Source organism: Dryobates pubescens, chromosome 27, assembly GCF_014839835.1.
Source record: "Dryobates pubescens isolate bDryPub1 chromosome 27, bDryPub1.pri, whole genome shotgun sequence".
Taxonomy (NCBI): domain Eukaryota; kingdom Metazoa; phylum Chordata; class Aves; order Piciformes; family Picidae; genus Dryobates; species Dryobates pubescens.
This window is the reverse complement of record NC_071638.1, coordinates 14,079,187-14,097,696: the sequence shown is the minus strand read 5'-3', so window position 1 is coordinate 14,097,696 and position 18,510 is coordinate 14,079,187. Positions and strand designations below refer to the sequence as shown.

At 39.9% G+C, this 18,510-nt stretch overlaps 1 protein-coding gene across 1 annotated transcript in view; it reads left to right on the top strand.

Moving 5' to 3' along the window:
* Positions 1–18,510, top strand: part of GRM8 (glutamate metabotropic receptor 8) — a 339,948-nt gene that overhangs the window by 150,298 nt on the left and 171,140 nt on the right. Inside the window, 3 exon segments of the mRNA XM_054173798.1 lie at positions 3,865–4,000; positions 4,483–4,637; positions 5,811–5,948. Coding sequence (XP_054029773.1) covers positions 3,865–4,000; positions 4,483–4,637; positions 5,811–5,948 — 429 coding nt within the window.

The following is an 18,510-nucleotide window of genomic DNA, read 5'->3' as shown; positions in this document are numbered from 1 at the left end:
ATGCTGACAAAGTGAAACAGGTAGACGCTGTTTGTGCTAATGATTCACAGCCATAAATCCTTCAGGGGCATTAGGTGTCTGAACCATCTGCCCTTTGGCACCTCTGCAGCAAATGGTAAATCTGTGGTATCACATATGAGACATCTGTTCTAAAATCCTATTTCTTCTTGATTTGGGGAAATAATTTTTATATCTACTTCATAGGATTATCCTAACTGCTGTCTTAAAATCTTTAGTTTTTGTGCCTCTGCTAGATATTTTGAAGGAATAATTATTCCTTACTCAGTTTGCTGGCTCCTGTGAATCCTTTTCCTAGACACTCATCTCTCTCTGTCTGGGCACTTAGCCCAGGCTGTAGATTTCAAAGGCAGCAGGGTGCTGAGAGGTTAGATGCCATAATGTTGTAAGTACCTTTGTCGATCTAGCATTACATCATTAGCTGAAAATTGATACTCTGTTATTTGTTTGAGCAACAGCTGTATAAGCAATATATAGATAAGGTTGTACACAAAGTGTTTTATGTGTTGGAGAGATAGCGTACACAATTCATTATAAATGGAGCAACAAGGCCAGTGTGTTTTATTTTGTTCCTAGTAGTACTTAACACATTCTTCAATGTAGAGATGCTAAGATGCACTGAAGTTGCTGTTGCAGTGATGGAATGGTGTTTCTTCTGCACCATTTTGGCTGAAAATAGCTTTTTTTTTTTAGATATTGCAGTTTTCTTTACTTGATACTTGGCTGTACATAGTGTGTTACATATATACATTTTGTAGTATTTGCATTTAAGGTTTTTGTGGAAAAAAAATGTTCTTGCCTTTCTTTGTTTTGTTTGTTTTTCTTCCTAAGGGCCATTGCATGAATAGAAATAGTAGAAAAATGGCCTCTCAAAATGTATGAGGTAAAAGTTATTCCTTTGTGTAATTGTTTAGGATCCATTTTATGTTTTGTGTCTGAGTGACTTTGAGGACAGCTAACAGCTTGTCATTGTTTTTCAGGTTTTGTGTTTTAACAGTGAATTCCTATCTGTAAAATTTACCAGATATCTGCTAAATATTTCTCATACATGTCAGCCCTGTTACTTGAGGTTGTAATGACCTTTTTAAGTCTCTATTACAATAGTTTAATATTAGTTTAGAAAATCAGCTGAAGCTTCTTGTGGTACATTGTCCCTCTTTTCATTACTGCATTGTCAAAGATACCTGGTGAATATGAGGTTCACCTGCTCCACAGGCTCATCTCTTATTATTGGAAAATTTGCTGTCTGTCATGGGGAGCTAGGCTGTCAACAGAAATATGAAGAACTGTGTTGGCAGAGAAAGACACTATATTCAATTTTAAAGCAGATAAGAATACATTATTTATGTTTTATCTTTTTAACAATTATAGGTGAAAACAAATGTGTAAAACCAATTTTTGTTAGAAGTGGCAGATGTTCTAATTTGCAAATACTATTTCTTTCATGTAAAGCAGAGAAGAATTCAGGATAAAGCTAAACTTGATTCCATCTTAGGACCTGCCTGCACAGAGAACTGTTGAGGTTGATGAGATTCTGCGAAGGCAGAACAAAATCTGATAATGAATCCCTGGCCTTTTACTAAATATTACATTTGATTAAAAATAGTAAAAAAGGCTGCATATGTTTGTTTTGCTTAAATACCTTCAGCTTTAGAAAGCTAAAGCAAGAAACCTGTGTAACTTCTTCATGAAGCTGTACATTCATGAGGCTGACGTTCTGACAGGGAAGACAAGACTTCAGAAAGTTGAAAAGCCTCCCCATATACAACATAGCTGTCTAACTGTGAGTTTAGTTGTCTAATTATCTTTAATATGTAGTCATGTATACAATTAATAATAGAATAATGATAGAATAATAGAGTAAACCAGACCTTCAAGATCATCGTGTCCAACCTATCATCCAACACCATCTAATCAACTAAACCATGCAACCAAGCATCCTATCAAGTCTCCTCCTAAACACCTCCAGTGATGGTGACTCCACCACCTCCCCAGGCAGCCCATTCCAATGGGCAATCACTCTCTTTATGAAGAATTTCTTCCTAACATCCAGTCTAAACCTCCCCTGGCGCAGCTTGAGACTGTGTCCTCTTGTTCTGGTGCTGGTTGGCTGGTTGGCCTCCGCCTGTCTACAACCTCCCTTCAGGTAGTTGTAGAGAGCAATAAGGTCTCCCCTGAGCCTTCTCTTCTCCAAGCTAAACAATCCCAGCTCCCTCAGCCTCTCCTCATAAGGCTTGTGCTCAGGGCCTCTCACCAGCCTTTTTGCCCTTCTCTGGACACATTCAAGTATCTCAATGTCCTTCTTAAACTGAGGAACCCAGAACTGGATGCAGGACTCAAGGTGTGGCCTAACCAGTGCAGTGTACAGGGGCAGAATGACCTCCCTGCTCCTGCTGGCCACACTATTCCTGATACCTGCCAGGATGCCATTGGCCCTCTTGGCCACCTGGGCACACTGCAGGCTCATGTTCAGCCTACCATTGACAAGTACCCCCAGGTCCCTCTCTGCCTGGCCACTCTCCAGCCACTCTGACCCCAGCCTGTAGCACTGCACAGGGTTGTTGTGGCCAATGTGCAGAACCTGGCACTTGGATGTGTTAAATCTCATGCTGTTGATCTTACACATCAAAAAATAGATACCAGCATTTATTATAAATTAAACACATTTTTATTCTTCCTCATACTGAAGACTAACTTCAGTGCAGTAGTCTTTAGATGCAGAGTTGCAAAAATTATTGTTTGCTTTGTCGTTGTTTAGTAAGGTCTCACTTTTTGTTAGAAATAATCTTTTTCTCATTTTCCTAATTTTCTAGTTTTATTAATAATTAACTTCTCCACAAAAGGCTCTCTTTTGAGAATAGCAAGTTGCAAGAGCAAACATTGGTGGGATTTAGATGCAACAATGCAAATCAGGCAGTAGTTCCTGAAATAATTAAAACAAACAAATTGTAAAACATCACTGGAAGATCGCCTATAATATAGGAAGTTGATTGTAAATTGGCTTCAGTGCTTCATGAAGCAAGCTCAGAGAATTTCTCTCCCTGTCTCCTCTTCCACCTGGTAACAGTGGGAAGTAGAGGGTCCTCTCCAGCACTGTATGGAAGCCACTACAAATCACTGAGTTTCTGCAGAAATTTGTTCATTTTGCAGGACAGGTAAAATGTAAAGCTTTCAATTAGCACTTTCCTTCTTCTGTCAGGAAGCGATATAAATGTAATCTCTGAGTTTGTGTTCATTTGCTAATTAGTCATTTAGAATTTTTAATGACATGCCAAAGCCTCCTAACTAATTAAGACTAATTAATTGAGAATGTCATAATAACAATTAGAAATGACTGGTATACATTTGGTCATAAGACAACATTTCAAGTTCTGTGTTTGATTTTGTAACCACAGCACTTATTGTTAACCATATCGTCTCTGTTAAAAAAGTAGAGGTGCATAATAACACCTGATACTGAAGAACCTTATTGTGAAAGTAAGCTGTCCAAATTGTGGCTCCAAGGTTAAATGCAATCCTGTTTCAAGGCTCAGCTGTCATAGTTTGGAGTGGGTTTTTTGAACTCAGTCTACTTGAACCACAGTGCAGTGCCTGAGGGCCTGATTTAGGATGTTGTTTTAAATGTTATGCAAAAAATAAAGCAACAGGAAAATTATTTGAACACTTAATGAAGCATTACATGTTTAAGTTTGTACAGTGCATATTTCTAAATACATGAAGTAAACTTTGGCTGTGTTGCCATATCTCAGATTAATATCTTGTTTCCTTTGCCTACCTGGTTATCTGAAGTGTGGATTTATTTAATGTGGGGTTTGTTGTTTTTTTCTTCCTTTTAATTTTTCTCAGGAGGTGTTTGCATTGCTCAGTCACTCAAAATCCCTCGGGAACCAAGACCAGGAGAATTTGAAAAGATCATCAAGCGGTTGTTGGAAACTCCAAATGCTCGTGCAGTGATCATGTTTGCAAATGAAGATGATATTAGGTGCCTGTTTTCTAATTTTTATGCTACAGAGATGCTCAGTTGGCTGGTACAGAATAGAACAACACAAGAGGTTTCAGATTCAATCCTGTGTAAAAGTTAATGTCAATCCAGTGCTAAGACCTTGAGTTGCAATTATACAGTTTGCTGGTCCTTTATTCTGTGGAGATCTAACTTGTTCCTAGTTTCTAAGAGTGTAGCTCCAAAAGAGTATTGTTTGGTGATTGAAAAGGAAGCATGTTAGAAAAATATGGATAAAGATGAAACAGATCTTTATGGATAAATGTAAAATATGGATAAAGATCATAGAATCACAGTTTACACTAGAGTTCGCTACAGTTATTGCTGTATATTGTTATGCTTTAGACCGTGAAAACTGTTGACTGATTGGTTATTGTGAGTGAACTCATGTATAGCCAAAATTATTCCTGGGAATTCTGAATTTTTTGTAAAAACAGTTTGTTTATTTCGTTGTTTATTTGCAGGCGAATACTGGAAGCAGCCAAAAAAGCAAATCAATCTGGGCATTTCCTCTGGATTGGCTCAGATAGTTGGGGGTCTAAAATTGCACCAGTTCAGCAGCAGGAGGAGATCGCAGAAGGAGCAGTAACCATTCTGCCCAAAAGGACGTCGATAGATGGTAGGAATGCACAGGGCACAAGCCCCATTTTCTGACAATGTTCAAGCATCTTAAGTCTCATTAAAAAAAAAAAAAAAAAAAAAAAAATTAAAAAAAAGTATGTAGTCCTTGCTTACAGGGAAATCAGGGAAAACTTTCCAACTAAAGAACATGAGCTGGCCTCATCCCGTATTCATTTAATATCTCTGTTGAGATGAGGAGATGCTGAATATGCAATTAGGCAATCTTGTAATTGAGTACTAATGAGAGCATGTGTGGTGAAGAGCTGCTTACCCATAGCTTGGTGGTCTTCTGGGACATAAAAAAAGACTATCGGATGATAATGAGTCAGCTCATTCTCCTGGGAGGAGAGCAATCTAGACTCTGCTTTCCTTTCCTGAACTTACTTTAAGAAGCAACTGTATTAAAGTTTCAGACTTGGTGGATGAAACAGAAGCCATTGGTTTGAATTATCTTATTCTCAGGAGGGTACTGGACATGGTAACATGTCTTACTGTCTGGATAAGTGCTCTAAACTGGTAAATGATTAGAAAAACTGAGCACTGTTGATGCTACTTGGAGAAATTAGCCACATGGAAACATTTGTAAAGAGCTTAATCCAGATGGTGTGTATTAGTCATGATTTCATTATGGCTGCTGGGCTCTAGGGGTAAGGCTGGTGCAGAATCTGATCAGATCTAAGCAGGAATCTTTAGTTTCTCAACCGAATCATTAAACACATAAATAGACACAGAATTCTAGGTGTACAAGAAACTCTAGTTCACTAGAGAGGTAGTACCCAAAAATTTTAGGTGGTCTTGACATGAAATTTATTTGGATCACAGTCTTTGACTAAGTAGTGATTAGAGTTTGTTAATTTCTGGTAGGTATCCAGTTCTTTATTTGGCTCACCTGTGTATTAAGATTTAAGCTATTTTCCTAACTATCTGTGTTGCATTTTTTAATTACAGAATTCTGCAGGAGCTTTAGAAACTCTGGGGGTGTTATTTAGAAAATATGAAGTCATAAAAATACTTCAAAAATGACCTTAGATACTAGTGTGTTCATAAAATACTAGAGTAGTTTATACCTCAATATTTTTCTTGTTATGGTGCAAAATCTTTTATTGTTTTTAAATTACTCTCTTCATGCTATGTCACGTTTTAATGTTTCTTCCACTTCTCTTAAATGTAGGATTCGATAGATATTTTCGGAGCCGAACGCTTGCTAACAATCGAAGAAATGTCTGGTTTGCAGAATTTTGGGAGGAGAACTTTGGATGCAAGTTAGGATCACATGGAAAAAGAAATAGCAATATCAAGAAATGCACAGGTAACTGTGAAAGTAAAACATTATCTGTAAGTTGTTTATTGGAGTGTAGGAAAGGCTCCCTTCAGTTCTTTAATGCATATCATTATGTTGTAAGAAGTGTGACATTTTTCCTCAAAGAAAAAAATCAGGAACAGTGTTTGAGAAGCTCAGTAGTTAATTTGCACAAATCCAATGATGGTACAGATTTTGGTGAATACCTGTGGCTGTGGGTCAATTCCATTCATGTTTTCAGTGACCTCCTCTCTCACCCCATCTATAGCTGTCAATATGATTTATTTCTTTTGGAGGGAACGAGCACATCACAGTAATTCTGACATCATTATCCCTGAAGTATATACAGAGAATTAAATTTCTCTTTAGACTATTGAGGTCTTGATGATAGGTCAAGTCATGAACTCCTTATCTAGTTTACAAACGATGTTTGAGGATGGAGTAAAACTCAAACTGGTATGTTCTTGTTGCAAAAGAACAGGATCCTTTATTGTATTTTAAAGCTGGAATTCTCTATGAAGTTTGCGCAAAAACTATGTAACTGGCACTGCTGTTCTCAAACCTGCTTGCTCAGGCATCATATGCAGAAGCAATTGCATCAGTAGCTCTGACTTTCATCTCCTCTGTGAGACACTGGCTTGTCACTGTCATTTGCAAAGATTATTACAAGAGTGTTACCTTTGGTATTCTGTGACTGCAGCAGACTGTATATGTTGCTTTTTGCCTAATGTCAGGGTTTCCTATGACATTTCCTTAATTACTGCCACCAGTCCCAACATAAGTGGTAGTGACTCTGTGACTACTGGCAGCAGAAATACCCAATTTTCTGCACCACATACATAAGTCATTCATGTGCCATGATTTTTCCTTTTATTTTTTTTCCCCACCAAATAATATTTTCCGCATGAAACATGAATAATTTTAATAATAATTAGCCAATTGAATCCGTACCATGTGGGTGTCAGCTTTAAAATGAAAGTGCTGGTTGGAGCAAATTGTCATGGGGCTTGTAGTTCAGATTGCAACATGAGTGGCTTCCTGTTGCTATTTCCAGTTTCAGGATTTTGGGATGTTGGTCTTGTTGTGGTTTTGGGTGGCAGTGGAATTGTTTTATTTCTGGCTGGCTTCCGCTGCTGCTTCTGCTTTTCTGTGAAATAGGTAAGGTAATTCTACATTGTATTACTTTCATTAGACACTCCTTATTTCAACCCAGGGCTTTTTGCGGTACTTTCCCTCCCAATCTCTAGGTGGGGGGCTTGCTTGTGAGAGCAGACTGTCTTAAACCAGTACACACTATCACACAGCCTTCCAAACTGTGCAAACAAAAGCTGCACACCACCACCCCACTTCTCATGGGTTTGCAAGACACACATACTGTGCAGTTTCCAAATACTCACACTGTTCAGTCCTGCACTTCCTCAACCATCAGATTTATGGTATGTATACTGTGCCATCAGTTTGAAGACTTACTACACTGGACTTCACAATGTGCAGATATATCTCACACAGCAATATGAGAGCCATGCATGCTCTCTCTCATTTCAACAACAGTGTCTTGTCTTCTGCTGTTTGCCACATACTCCAGAAAAAAACCCATGATATTCAGTTCCTTGCTGATGTAACTGATACCTCATTACTCTAATCCCTTACTCCTTGGCCTTGATTCATATAGCAGTAAGTCACGTCTGGGTAGTTGCCCATGTCTGGGGAGGGATTATTTTAACTATTTTAATTGGAAAATAGATGCTTTTTAAAAGTTCCTTAGGTTGAATGAGTGCTCTATGTGCTGTAGTTGGGGAAACTCTAAATGTTACCACAGATGGCTGCATGACTTTTCTTAGCATCATCACATCTGTCAAATTGAATTACCAAGCAAAAAATAGTGTATAAAATGTATAGGATATATCTTGATAATTTCAAAGTAATTTGTTATTTGAGATGGATATCCATAGCTTTTATGAAAGAAATTATGGTATGCTTTCTGCACCTGAAAGCAGAAAGAAAACATTCTTTTCTGCATGCAGAAAGTTAGCATAATATCAAGGAATGGGATTAAGATGTGGAGTCTTATACGAAGGTTGCACATGCAGGGGAAAAAAATATTAATTCCTCTGCAAGCAAGAGTACCTAAGAGTGATAGGACCCTTGAATAAAACCCCTAAAAAATGGCTTACTACAGTAAACAAGCTGATGATTGACCATAATCCCTGTGCTTATCTAAATAAAATGTAAAGGGCTGGATAAGAAAAAATAACCAAAATACATTCCTTTAAAGTAAACTGAATCAAGAGATGAGAGCTGAAGTTCAAAATAAACCTGTGATTTAAGAGAAATGCTAGGTGGAGAATGGGAAGATGACACACCCCCAGGCCCCAATCTAGACCTCGAGAATCACAAATGACATCTTGACCCACCTCAGTTTGTCATGGCCTCTCATGCACAAAATCCTGTCTGGTTCTTCATACCTCAGCCCCCAGTGAAGGCAAGTCAGGCTACTATGATCTACATCTCTTAGGGATTGAAGAGGAGAATATTCCAGCCATTAATTTATCTTTCCCTTGAAAGACTGAAGGTTACTTCATGGGTAAATCTGCTCCAAAATAATGGAGGTAATTGAAAGAAATGATTGAACCCCTGAATTTCAATGAGGGTATAGGAGCTGTTACATTTAATTGTTTATAATTCAACATTGAAGCCTTTGATCCTTGACCTATCTCATTTGCCAGTTGTTTTCTGTGAAACTTCCTGTGTACTTTCTCAGTTATAAATTTCAGCTTTGTTCTCAAAAGGGATTTATTCCTGTTTATAGATGGGGACTAGAAGACAGATCTTAAACCCACCATTTATCCTGAGTTTCCCGTATTTTGTCTGGGCACTAGAGATCACAGATTCACCAAGGTTGGAAGAGACGTCAAAGATCAAGTCCAACCTGTCACCACAGACCCCATGACTAAACCATGGCACCAAGTGCTACATCCAGTCCCCTCTTGAACACCTCCAGGGATGGTGACTCCACCACCTCCCTGGGCAGCACATTCCAATGGCGAACGACTCTCTCAGTGAAGAACTTTCTCCTCACCTCAGTATCAGTATCAGTATCACTAAGGTTGGAAGAGACCTCAAAGATCATCGAGTCCAACCTGTCACCACAGACCTCATGACTAGAGTAGGGAGGACACTAGTGCCCACTGCAGGCTTGAACTCACGACCTTCCCATTAAGGGTTTTATGTGCTACCAACCTCGAGCCTAAACTTCCCCTGGTGCAGCTTGTGACTGTGTCCTCTTGTTCTGGTGCTGGTTGCTTGAGAGAAGAGACCAACTCCCTCCTGGCTACAGCCACCCTTCAGGCAGTTGTAGACAGAATAAGGTCTCCCCTGAGCCTTCTCTTCTCCAGGCTGAACAATCCCAGCTCCCTCAGCCTCTCCTCGTAGGGCTTGTGCTTAAGGCCTCACACCAGCCTTGTTGCCCTTCTCTGGACGTGTTCAAGTGTCTCAATATCCTTCTTAAACTGAGGGGCCCAGAACTGGGCACAGAACTCATAACAAGATAACAAGATCCTCTTTGTCTTTTGCCCACCAGACCAAGTTTTACATAATGTGAATACTCAGTGGGACACTGAAAGAAATCCAAAAACTTGAGATACAGCTGTAATCAGAATTTCCCTCTCCAATGATATGTAAAGGCAAATTGATAAGCATAAAGTTTTTTTCAGACTTGAGATGTTAGGCATTCCTGTTTGTCTTAGCTCCTAGCTAATATACTTGAATCTTTTTCTCATATAACACTTGTAATTCCCAATAACAAAACTGATACCTGTGTTCTCTATTTAGTTGAGATATCCATTCCCAGCTGTAAATTTACACTACCTGCAGTCAGGATACCACCAATCTAATCTCATTTCAAGGGCTTTGAGTTGTTTGATTTTTTTTCCTATGAAGATACTGGAAGATACTTCATAGAGAAAGATGTTTTCCTTTTTCACTGTCCATGTAAATTCAACCATCTTTTCATCACTGGAAATTTTGAAAGGGATTTATTCTCCTTGTTTAAGGTTAAGAATTACAAAAAGGTCTTCTGTTCTTTTTAATCAGTATTTTAAAACTGTTTAAAAATACCTTATTGTTCTCATTGCTGTTGCCTATTACTCCTAAGGAATCTGTGCTTTGGAGATACATAGAATTATAAGTTTCTTTTGAGTTTGCCTGGTGATTTGCTTTCAGATAGTTACCAATGTTTTGAAAGCAGTGATTCACTGAAACTTTGTAAATGTATTTGCTTTGTCACTGTTGATTTGCAGCTAACTCCATGTCTAATTATTGATCAAATAGTTTTGATTAGACTAGTTCATAATAGAGAATTTTAATTCCAACCCTTGTGGAATTAAAAAAAATATAAAATTGGACCATTAAATTAGGAAATATGGAACAATGTGACTATCCTTAACTTAACCTAGCAGTGACTTAAACTTTTTTTTTTTTTTAATTGGGGAAGAGGAAAGGCCTTTGTGGAGAAAACTTTTATGTACTACTGTAGCAAAATGGAAAAGAATTGAGCGATACATGGAATGAATTGTCTGCAGAGATTACAGGAAGCCTCACTTTACATATTTATTCAAGGCACAGGTTTTCTACATTTGATGAAAAGATCTTTAGCAAGACATGAATCTTTCAGGGATCTTCAATAGTCTTTCTTTAGCACTGGAATCTCTCTATGGGAACGAGAAGTGGGGAGATGAGAAACTTCTCACTCATCCCTGTACCCTAGCAGAAAACTCTAAAGACAGAGGCAGTATTCATCCTTGCACCATGGTTGCAGGAGATGGCAGAGCCAGTATGACTCTTGCTCTACTTTAAATTTAACATGCTTGTAAAATTGTCCCATACTCTCAGCTTCCCCCTTGAGTCAACTGGTGGGCCAAGTTTTGGTAGCTGAAGATTTAGCATTACTTAGAAATGTTGTGGACTGATGAGATGTATTGCTGGTGGTGTGTTAATTCCAGCTCTTGGTTGTTGAGCTATTAATTGTCAGTCCTACCTTAAGTTAGGTTTCTAGAGAACTGTACAAAAGCATGAATTTGAAGGTTTGAAAATGAAATAAAGAAATCCCAGACTGCTTTCTGCATTTGAATTGTGGGGCTGACAATGCACACCATCACTCTTTCAGAAGACCAAAACAGTGACAGAAAGAGACAGCAATGTTAATAATGAAGAGTTAAGGGAGAAGGATAAGAAGCAAATGAAATGTACTCATATTAGCTTCTACTAGCCTCACAGAATGTTGCTATTTGATTTCATTCTAACAAATTCTGAAGTCCTCTTTGCATATATATTATGTATTTGTGGACATGTTTGTGCTTGCATGCATAAGCAAACAGAAATCTAACATGAATTTGCTTACTGTATCATGTTTTAATGTGTACAACGGTAGCCTCAAATTAGAATCTGACAAGAAGATACAGTTCCATTGAGATTTGTTCTGGATTTCCCCTGTAGCATCCCTTCAAGGCATGCATTTATCATAGCATTTACAATATTTGAACAGTAAAATGTGGCCCTTTAATAAAACCTCAACAAAAAAGTTAATTGAAAAAACTCCTTCATGCACATCCCTACAGAAGTAGTCTTTGCTTATTTTGTATGGTTAGCATTTTAACTACTCTGCAAACCTAATCAACCTTTAACTGACTATAATGACTGACTGTGCTGCTAAAAATAAAGATGGAAGAGGTTCCAAAAGCATAGAGAGACCTATGTAAATGAGTCTAATATCAATTTGCTCTATCAAACTGAACTATTTGTTTCACAGAAAAAAATCATTGAGCAGTATAACAAACATGCACTTGCAGGAACTTTATAGATGCATTACTTAATTATTTTCTTTTAACTAACCTCTTTGAAAATATAATTGCACCTGAAAATACTAATAGAAATAGATTTAGTCATGTATATGCAGCCACATTCTGAAAAATGTACAGAACAAATTGAGAAATTTAAATAGATACACTGCATTGCTATTTAGTTGGACTAATAGTTCCACTACAGTAAAATCACTTCTAAAGTAGTTATTTGTTGAGGCCTGCACAAAGTTACAAAAACCCTAAAACAGCATAGATGCAGTTGAGGCGTGGTGACTTGCACCATGATTCCCAAAAGGCATTAAGGCACTAAAGATCTGTTCCTGAGCGTACAGAAGGAGCTAAATGCTCTCCCTCTTTGTGCGCCTTGTGTGCTGTGACCAGTATGCTTATGCATAAGAGGTACAAGAGGCAAGTCTTTCTTTTTGCTTGCTGTTCTTTGCCATTTTCTTGATTACCATTTAAAAAGCAGCTTGTCAACAAATTGCAGAAAGATTTTTTAAGAAGGTAGAAAAGAGGACTCTGGTATTTACCTGTCTGTCAGCCTCACTTCTGTTCCTGGGAGGATCATGGAACAGATCCTCCTGGAAGCTATACTGAAACACATGGAGGAATGGAGGTGATTCAAGACAGCCAGCATGGCTTCGCCAAGGTCAAGTCTTGTCTGACCAACCTAGTGGCTTTCTATGACAGTGTAGCAAGATCAGTAGAAAAAGACCAACAAATGTCATCTATCTGGACTTATGTAAAGCCTTTGACACAGTCAACATCCTGCTCTCTAAACTGGAGAGATAAGGATTTGATGGGTAGACTATTCAGTGGGTAAGGAATTTGGTTGTCTGATTGCAGGCAAAGCATAGTGGTCAATGGCTTTATGCGTAGATGGAGACGTGACAAGTGGTGTCCCTCAGGGATCTGTACTGGGACCAGTATTTTTTAATAGCTTTATCAATGCTATACACAGTGAGAATGAGTGCTGTGAGATCCCAGTTGCTCTGTTTTCTCAGACAGGGTGTGACATGGCCTGACCCTATGTCTTAAAAGCACTGCGACACCACCACTGAAAGGCCAGTGTACACACTGCACAGTGCAAAGCTCTGGAGGCACTGCCCCTGCCCAGAAGAGGGTGATGGGGAAATGGCAACTTCCCCGCAGCCAAGTGCTGGCAGTGCTCCCCAGAGCTCCACCCAGCACACTGCACAGGCAGCCTGGTCACACTATCTGTCCCCTGGCTCTCGCTGACAATCTTCTCCACACTGCCTATGTGGCCTGGATGGTTTCCCTCTCCCTGTGCTGCTCTGCCAGCCCCACACTGCTCTGTTTCCACCACCGCCATGGAGGGCTCTTCTTTTCTAAGTGTGTGCCTGCTGCCAAGAACATGGGACTGTTCCTGTGATAATTCAATGAGCTGAACCCAGGAAATGGTGATGTCTCTTCCTTTTCTCCTTGGTTCTTCCTCTCTCTCTTAGTTTCCCTTTCCTGTTCCTTCCCACTTTCTCTCTCCTCTGATCCAATCCAATAAACCCCATTCATCAGCCATTTGACATTGACTCACTATTATTTACTCCAAGGGAATTATTTGAATCTTAGCATGACCCCCTACTGCTGACCAGGATTGGTACAGGATGCCCAGCTTGTGATGAGTGTACTCTCACAAAGTTTGCAGATGATACCAAACTGAGTTGTGTAGTTGACAAGACTGAGGGTTGGGATGCCATCCAGAGGGACCTGCAACTGGGCTGGGACAGTCCTTATTATCAATACAGACTGGGGCATGAAGTGATAGAAGGCAGCCCTATGGAAAAGGACTTGGAAGTTCTGGTGGATGTGAAACTGGACATGAACCAACAGTGTGCACTTGCAACCCAAAAGGCCAGTTGCATACTGGGCTGCATCAAAAGAAGTATGGCCAGCAGGCTGAGAAGAGGTGATTTGCTCTGGTAAGACCTCACCTGTAGTGCTGTGTCCAGCTCTGGTGGACTCAGCAGAAGAAGGACGTGGACCTGATGGAGTGGATCCAGAGAAGGGCCACAAAAATGATCAAGGGACTGGAACACCTCTCCTATGATGACAGGCTGAAGGAGCTGGGGTTCAGCGTGGAGAAGAAAAGAGGGGTTGGACTAGATGACCTTTGGAGGTCCCTTCTGACCCAAGCCATTCTATGTTTATATGATTCTATGACTGAACAATGTGGACTTGCCATCCAGAAGGTAAATCACATCCTGGGCAGCATCTGAAGAAGCATGGCCAGCAGACTGAGACAGGCGATTCTGCCATTCTGTTCTGCTCTAGTGAGACTTCACTTGGAGTACTGTGTCTAGTTCTGAGGCCCCCAACACAAGAAGGACATGGACTAGCTGGAGCTAGTCCAGGGGATGATCAGAGGGCTGGAGTACTCTCCTGTGAAGACAGGCTGAAAGAATTGGGTCTGTCAGTCTGGAGAAGAGAAGGCTTCAGGGAGACCTTATAGCTACATTTCAATATCCAAAGGGGACCTACAGGAAGGCTGGGGAAGGACTGTTTAGAAGGGCTTGTAGAAATAGGATGAGGGGCAATGGTTTACACTGGAGCAGGGTAGATTTAGGTTAGACATGAGGAGGAAGTTCTTTACAGTGAGAATGATGAGGTACAGAAACAGGTTGCCCAGAGCTGGGGTGGAAGCCCTATGCCTGGAGACATTCCAGGTCAAATTTGATGTGATCCTGAGCAACCTGATATAATTGGAGATGTTCCTGCTTAATGCAGGGGAGTTGGACAAGAGGACCTTTGAGTGTCCCTTCCAATCTGATGCATTCTATGATTTTGAGTCTATGATTTTTGAATTTTTATTTGCATCATTAAAATGTCTATTGCTACTTTGTGTAAGTACAGTAATTCTGTGTAAAACCCACAGCAGTCAGATTTGCAGCATGCTAAGCAGGAGCCAAGCTGACTGTTGAATCTTTGCTGCCCATCACATCAACAGGACACAAAAGATGCTGAGAAGTATTTTCATAGCTGGAGTTGCTTTTCACTCTTCTGTGGACATTTTCTCAGAACTGTGAAAACTGTGCTGCAGGTAGCTGCACTACAGGGCCCACAAGCTGCCTCTAATGTAGCATTAAATCGTACTGTATTGTGTGCCATCATATTATATATGGAGCTACAGAGTATTTACTTTTGGGTTTGGAACAATAAATCATGTCTCAGGTGATGCCAAAACCTCTTCCAATGACCTAAATGAAGTTCAATCTCTTTCTTATGGTATACCATAGGCCACAAAGTCACCATTTGTGGAGACTTTTTCCCAATTTTCAGTTTTAGAAGCCTGGGTAGTCAATTTAATAGAAAAATTCTGATATCTGAGACTGGTGATTGACATTCTGCCAAAATTAACAGGGCTGCAATAAGGACTTTCTCATGCTGTACATCAGGTCAGGATGTTTAGACCAAATTATCTCTGGATGGTGGAGTACTGGCAGGCATGAACTTTACCGTCTCTCTACTGTCAGAATTTGGTAGACTGGTGAGCAATAGAAGATCATAGCTTAAGCTTATTTAATAAAAAAAAACCCCAAACAACACATTGATTGTCTTCCAAAGAGCCAGTTCTGGCTTTTATTCCAGACACTACAGAATTTCAGAAGATTCAAGTTGAATACTGTTTCATCAGGAACTGTTAAAGTGCATAAATACCACTTAAAGTGTCTGAGAGCTGTCAGATCAGAGAACCTAACATACTCTGCCCATTTACTGATTTGATTTCTTTATTTCACTTGCTGTCATCCTTTTGTGTTATTTTACCAGTTGTTAGTATTTTAAAATCACTTTATAATATATCCATCAGAATAACATTTCTCAATCCTGTTGTCAAATCTTAAGATTCACCTACACAACACATCATTTTAAAAAGCTTCTTATAACAGAATGAAGAAGAAATTGTTGATATACTCTGTAGAGGTCTTTGTTTCTCTATAATTTTATTCATAAACAGGAATTCAAGTCTTGTGTTCTGTCAGGAAATGTGTCAGTTTTAGATTTGTAATGTTTTATAAAATTATGAGTCATATTCCACTGCACAATCATTTAAATAGAGCATCTTGCCATTTTAGTTTTGATACACTTGCTGCCGAACTGGAATACTTTTAATACACGTATGCATGTGTGGATATGTGTGTATGGTTGCTAGTAAGTATTGAGTCCAGAAATTCTTGTTCCTCCTCAGAGCCTCTGCAGGAGTGCCATATCCCAGTGAACAAATTGTTGCTTTAATTGCACTTTTGTGCAAACTTGAACTGCACATTCTCAAATGTGACCTCAAAACACTTGTAATCAGTATTATTAATGATGTAACTTAAATGTCACGCAGGTAAAAATGTCATCTGTGTATAATCCTTGTTCCTGGGAGACAACGGTAAGTTACTCCATTATGTTCCAGTATTAGCCCAAACACTTTGGACACATGCTAGTAGTATGGGAAAGTCAAGAGTCAACATCTGCCACAAACAGACCCATGCTCTGAATAGGAAGACAGATTCTGTATAGGCCAGAGTCCCAGATACCCTTCTTTGGGTAGAAAACTTATTTGTTATTTTCCCTTTTGAGCAAGTGTTTGTAATCCTGCCTTGTGAGTGGACTGAAAGAACTGTTTTAATGCTGTGTATGCATAATCTGTACCACTATTCCAGCATTTCAGGTTGCAGTGCTTTAAGCATTTGGTGTGTATACTTGCTACCTGACTAGATGCCTCATCAGAATGCAAGTAGTACAATAAAAACATGGTTTAAATCCTCAAAAAGGACCACTAGCTGCACAGTTTTCAAGATCCTTGGATGTGGTCAGACAGGCTGATCAGCTCATTGTAACCTCATAGGAGGTTACTGATCTTTCAGATCTGTTGACCACTGTCCAACCACTCTAGCCCTGTTCTGTGAACACTGATCCCTCTGAATAAGTCATAAGGATATAGAGCCCTCTCTGTCCACAGTTTCTGCGAAGAAGGATTTAACTGTTTGTGGTACTTGTTTGCACCAACTACAAGCTAACATTACATTATTCCATTGATTAGTGTTCAGGGTGCGGTGGGTTGGGTTAGGGGGAGAATCTATTTAATACACAGCTTAATCTTTATAAGCTTTTTTTAATATTCTTGGAATATGTAATGATTCAAGATATTCAAGATATGTATTTAGATTTCCCAGTACTTATTTTCTCAGTAGATATAAAATAGCTTGTTTGTCCAGTTTTGTAACTGCAAAAATAATGTCATCTCAAACATATACTGGAATGAGGAATGACTTGTACAGAGGCTGGCACAAACCAACCCTTTCTCTGATAGTGAATACTTGACTTGCAGCATATCAACAAATTAAATATGAATACAAGGGAAAAGAAAATGGTAAACCAAAGGAAATTAGTTAGGTTTTTTGTCATGATCTATCACAGAATCAACAAGGTTGGAAAAGACCTCAGAGATCATCAAGTCCAACCTATTACCTAATACCTAACACCTCATGACTAACTAAATCATGGTTTCAAGTGCCACATCCAGTCCTTTTTTGAACACCTCCAGGGACGGTGTCTCCACCACCTCCCTGGGGAGCACATTCCAATGGCCCATTACTCTTTCCAACGGCTAACAACTCTCTCTGTGAAGAGCTTTCTCCTCACCTCAAGCCTAAACTTCCCCTGATGCAGCTTGAGACTGTGTCCTCTTGTTCTGCCACTGGTTGCCTGGGAGAAGAAACCCCCACCTGTCTACAACCTCCTTTCAAGTAGCTGCAGAGAGCAATAAGTTCTCCCCTGAGCCTGCTCTTCTCCAAGATAAACAACCCCAGCTCCCTCAGCCTCTCCTCGTAGGGCTTGTGCTCGAGACCTCACCAGCCTCGTTGCCCTTCTCTGGACATGCTCCAGCATTCTCAATGTCCTTCTTAAGTTGAGGAGCCCAGTACTGGGACACAGTACTCAAGGTGTGGCCTAACGAGCGCTGAGTATAGGGGCACAATGACTTCCCTGCTCCTGCTAGCTACACTATTTCTGATGCAGGCCAGGATGCCATTGGCCTTCTTGGCCACCTGGGCACACTGCTGGCTGTCAACCACTACCCCCAGGTCCCTTTCTGCCTGGCTGCGCTCCAGCCACTCTGACCCCAGCATGTAGTACCGCATGGAGTTGTTGTGGCCAAAGTGCAGCACCTGGCACTTGGACCTGTTAAATGCCATCATGTTGGACCCCGCCCATCTGTGCAGCCTGTCAGGGTCCCTCTGGAGATCCCTTCTATCCTCTCACAGATCCGGCCCATCCGGCCCTTCTTGTGGATGGGCATCACAATGGCCAGTTTCCAGTCATCTGGGAGCTCTCCAGTGAGCCAGGACTGGTGGAAAATGATGGAGAGCGGCTTGGCCAGCTCATCTGCCAGCTCTCTCAGTACCCTAGGATGGATCCCATCTGGTCCCATGGACTTGTGAGTATCCAAGTGGCTCAGCAAGTCCCTAACTACTAATGTTTGGTATTAAAGAAAGTTTAACTTACTCTGATGTTAGATACCAGAAATACCCCAAGTAATTATGTGTTTTTAAAAATGATATTAATTTTATAACATAATGAATACAGGTAAGCTAACTGGTTTTATAATTTTATGAAGAAGGAATTAAAATACCTTACTGTGCTTTCAGATCATGAACATTTTCGATGTGTTGAATAATTATTTACCTTTTTACCTGTGAAATGCACCTGAT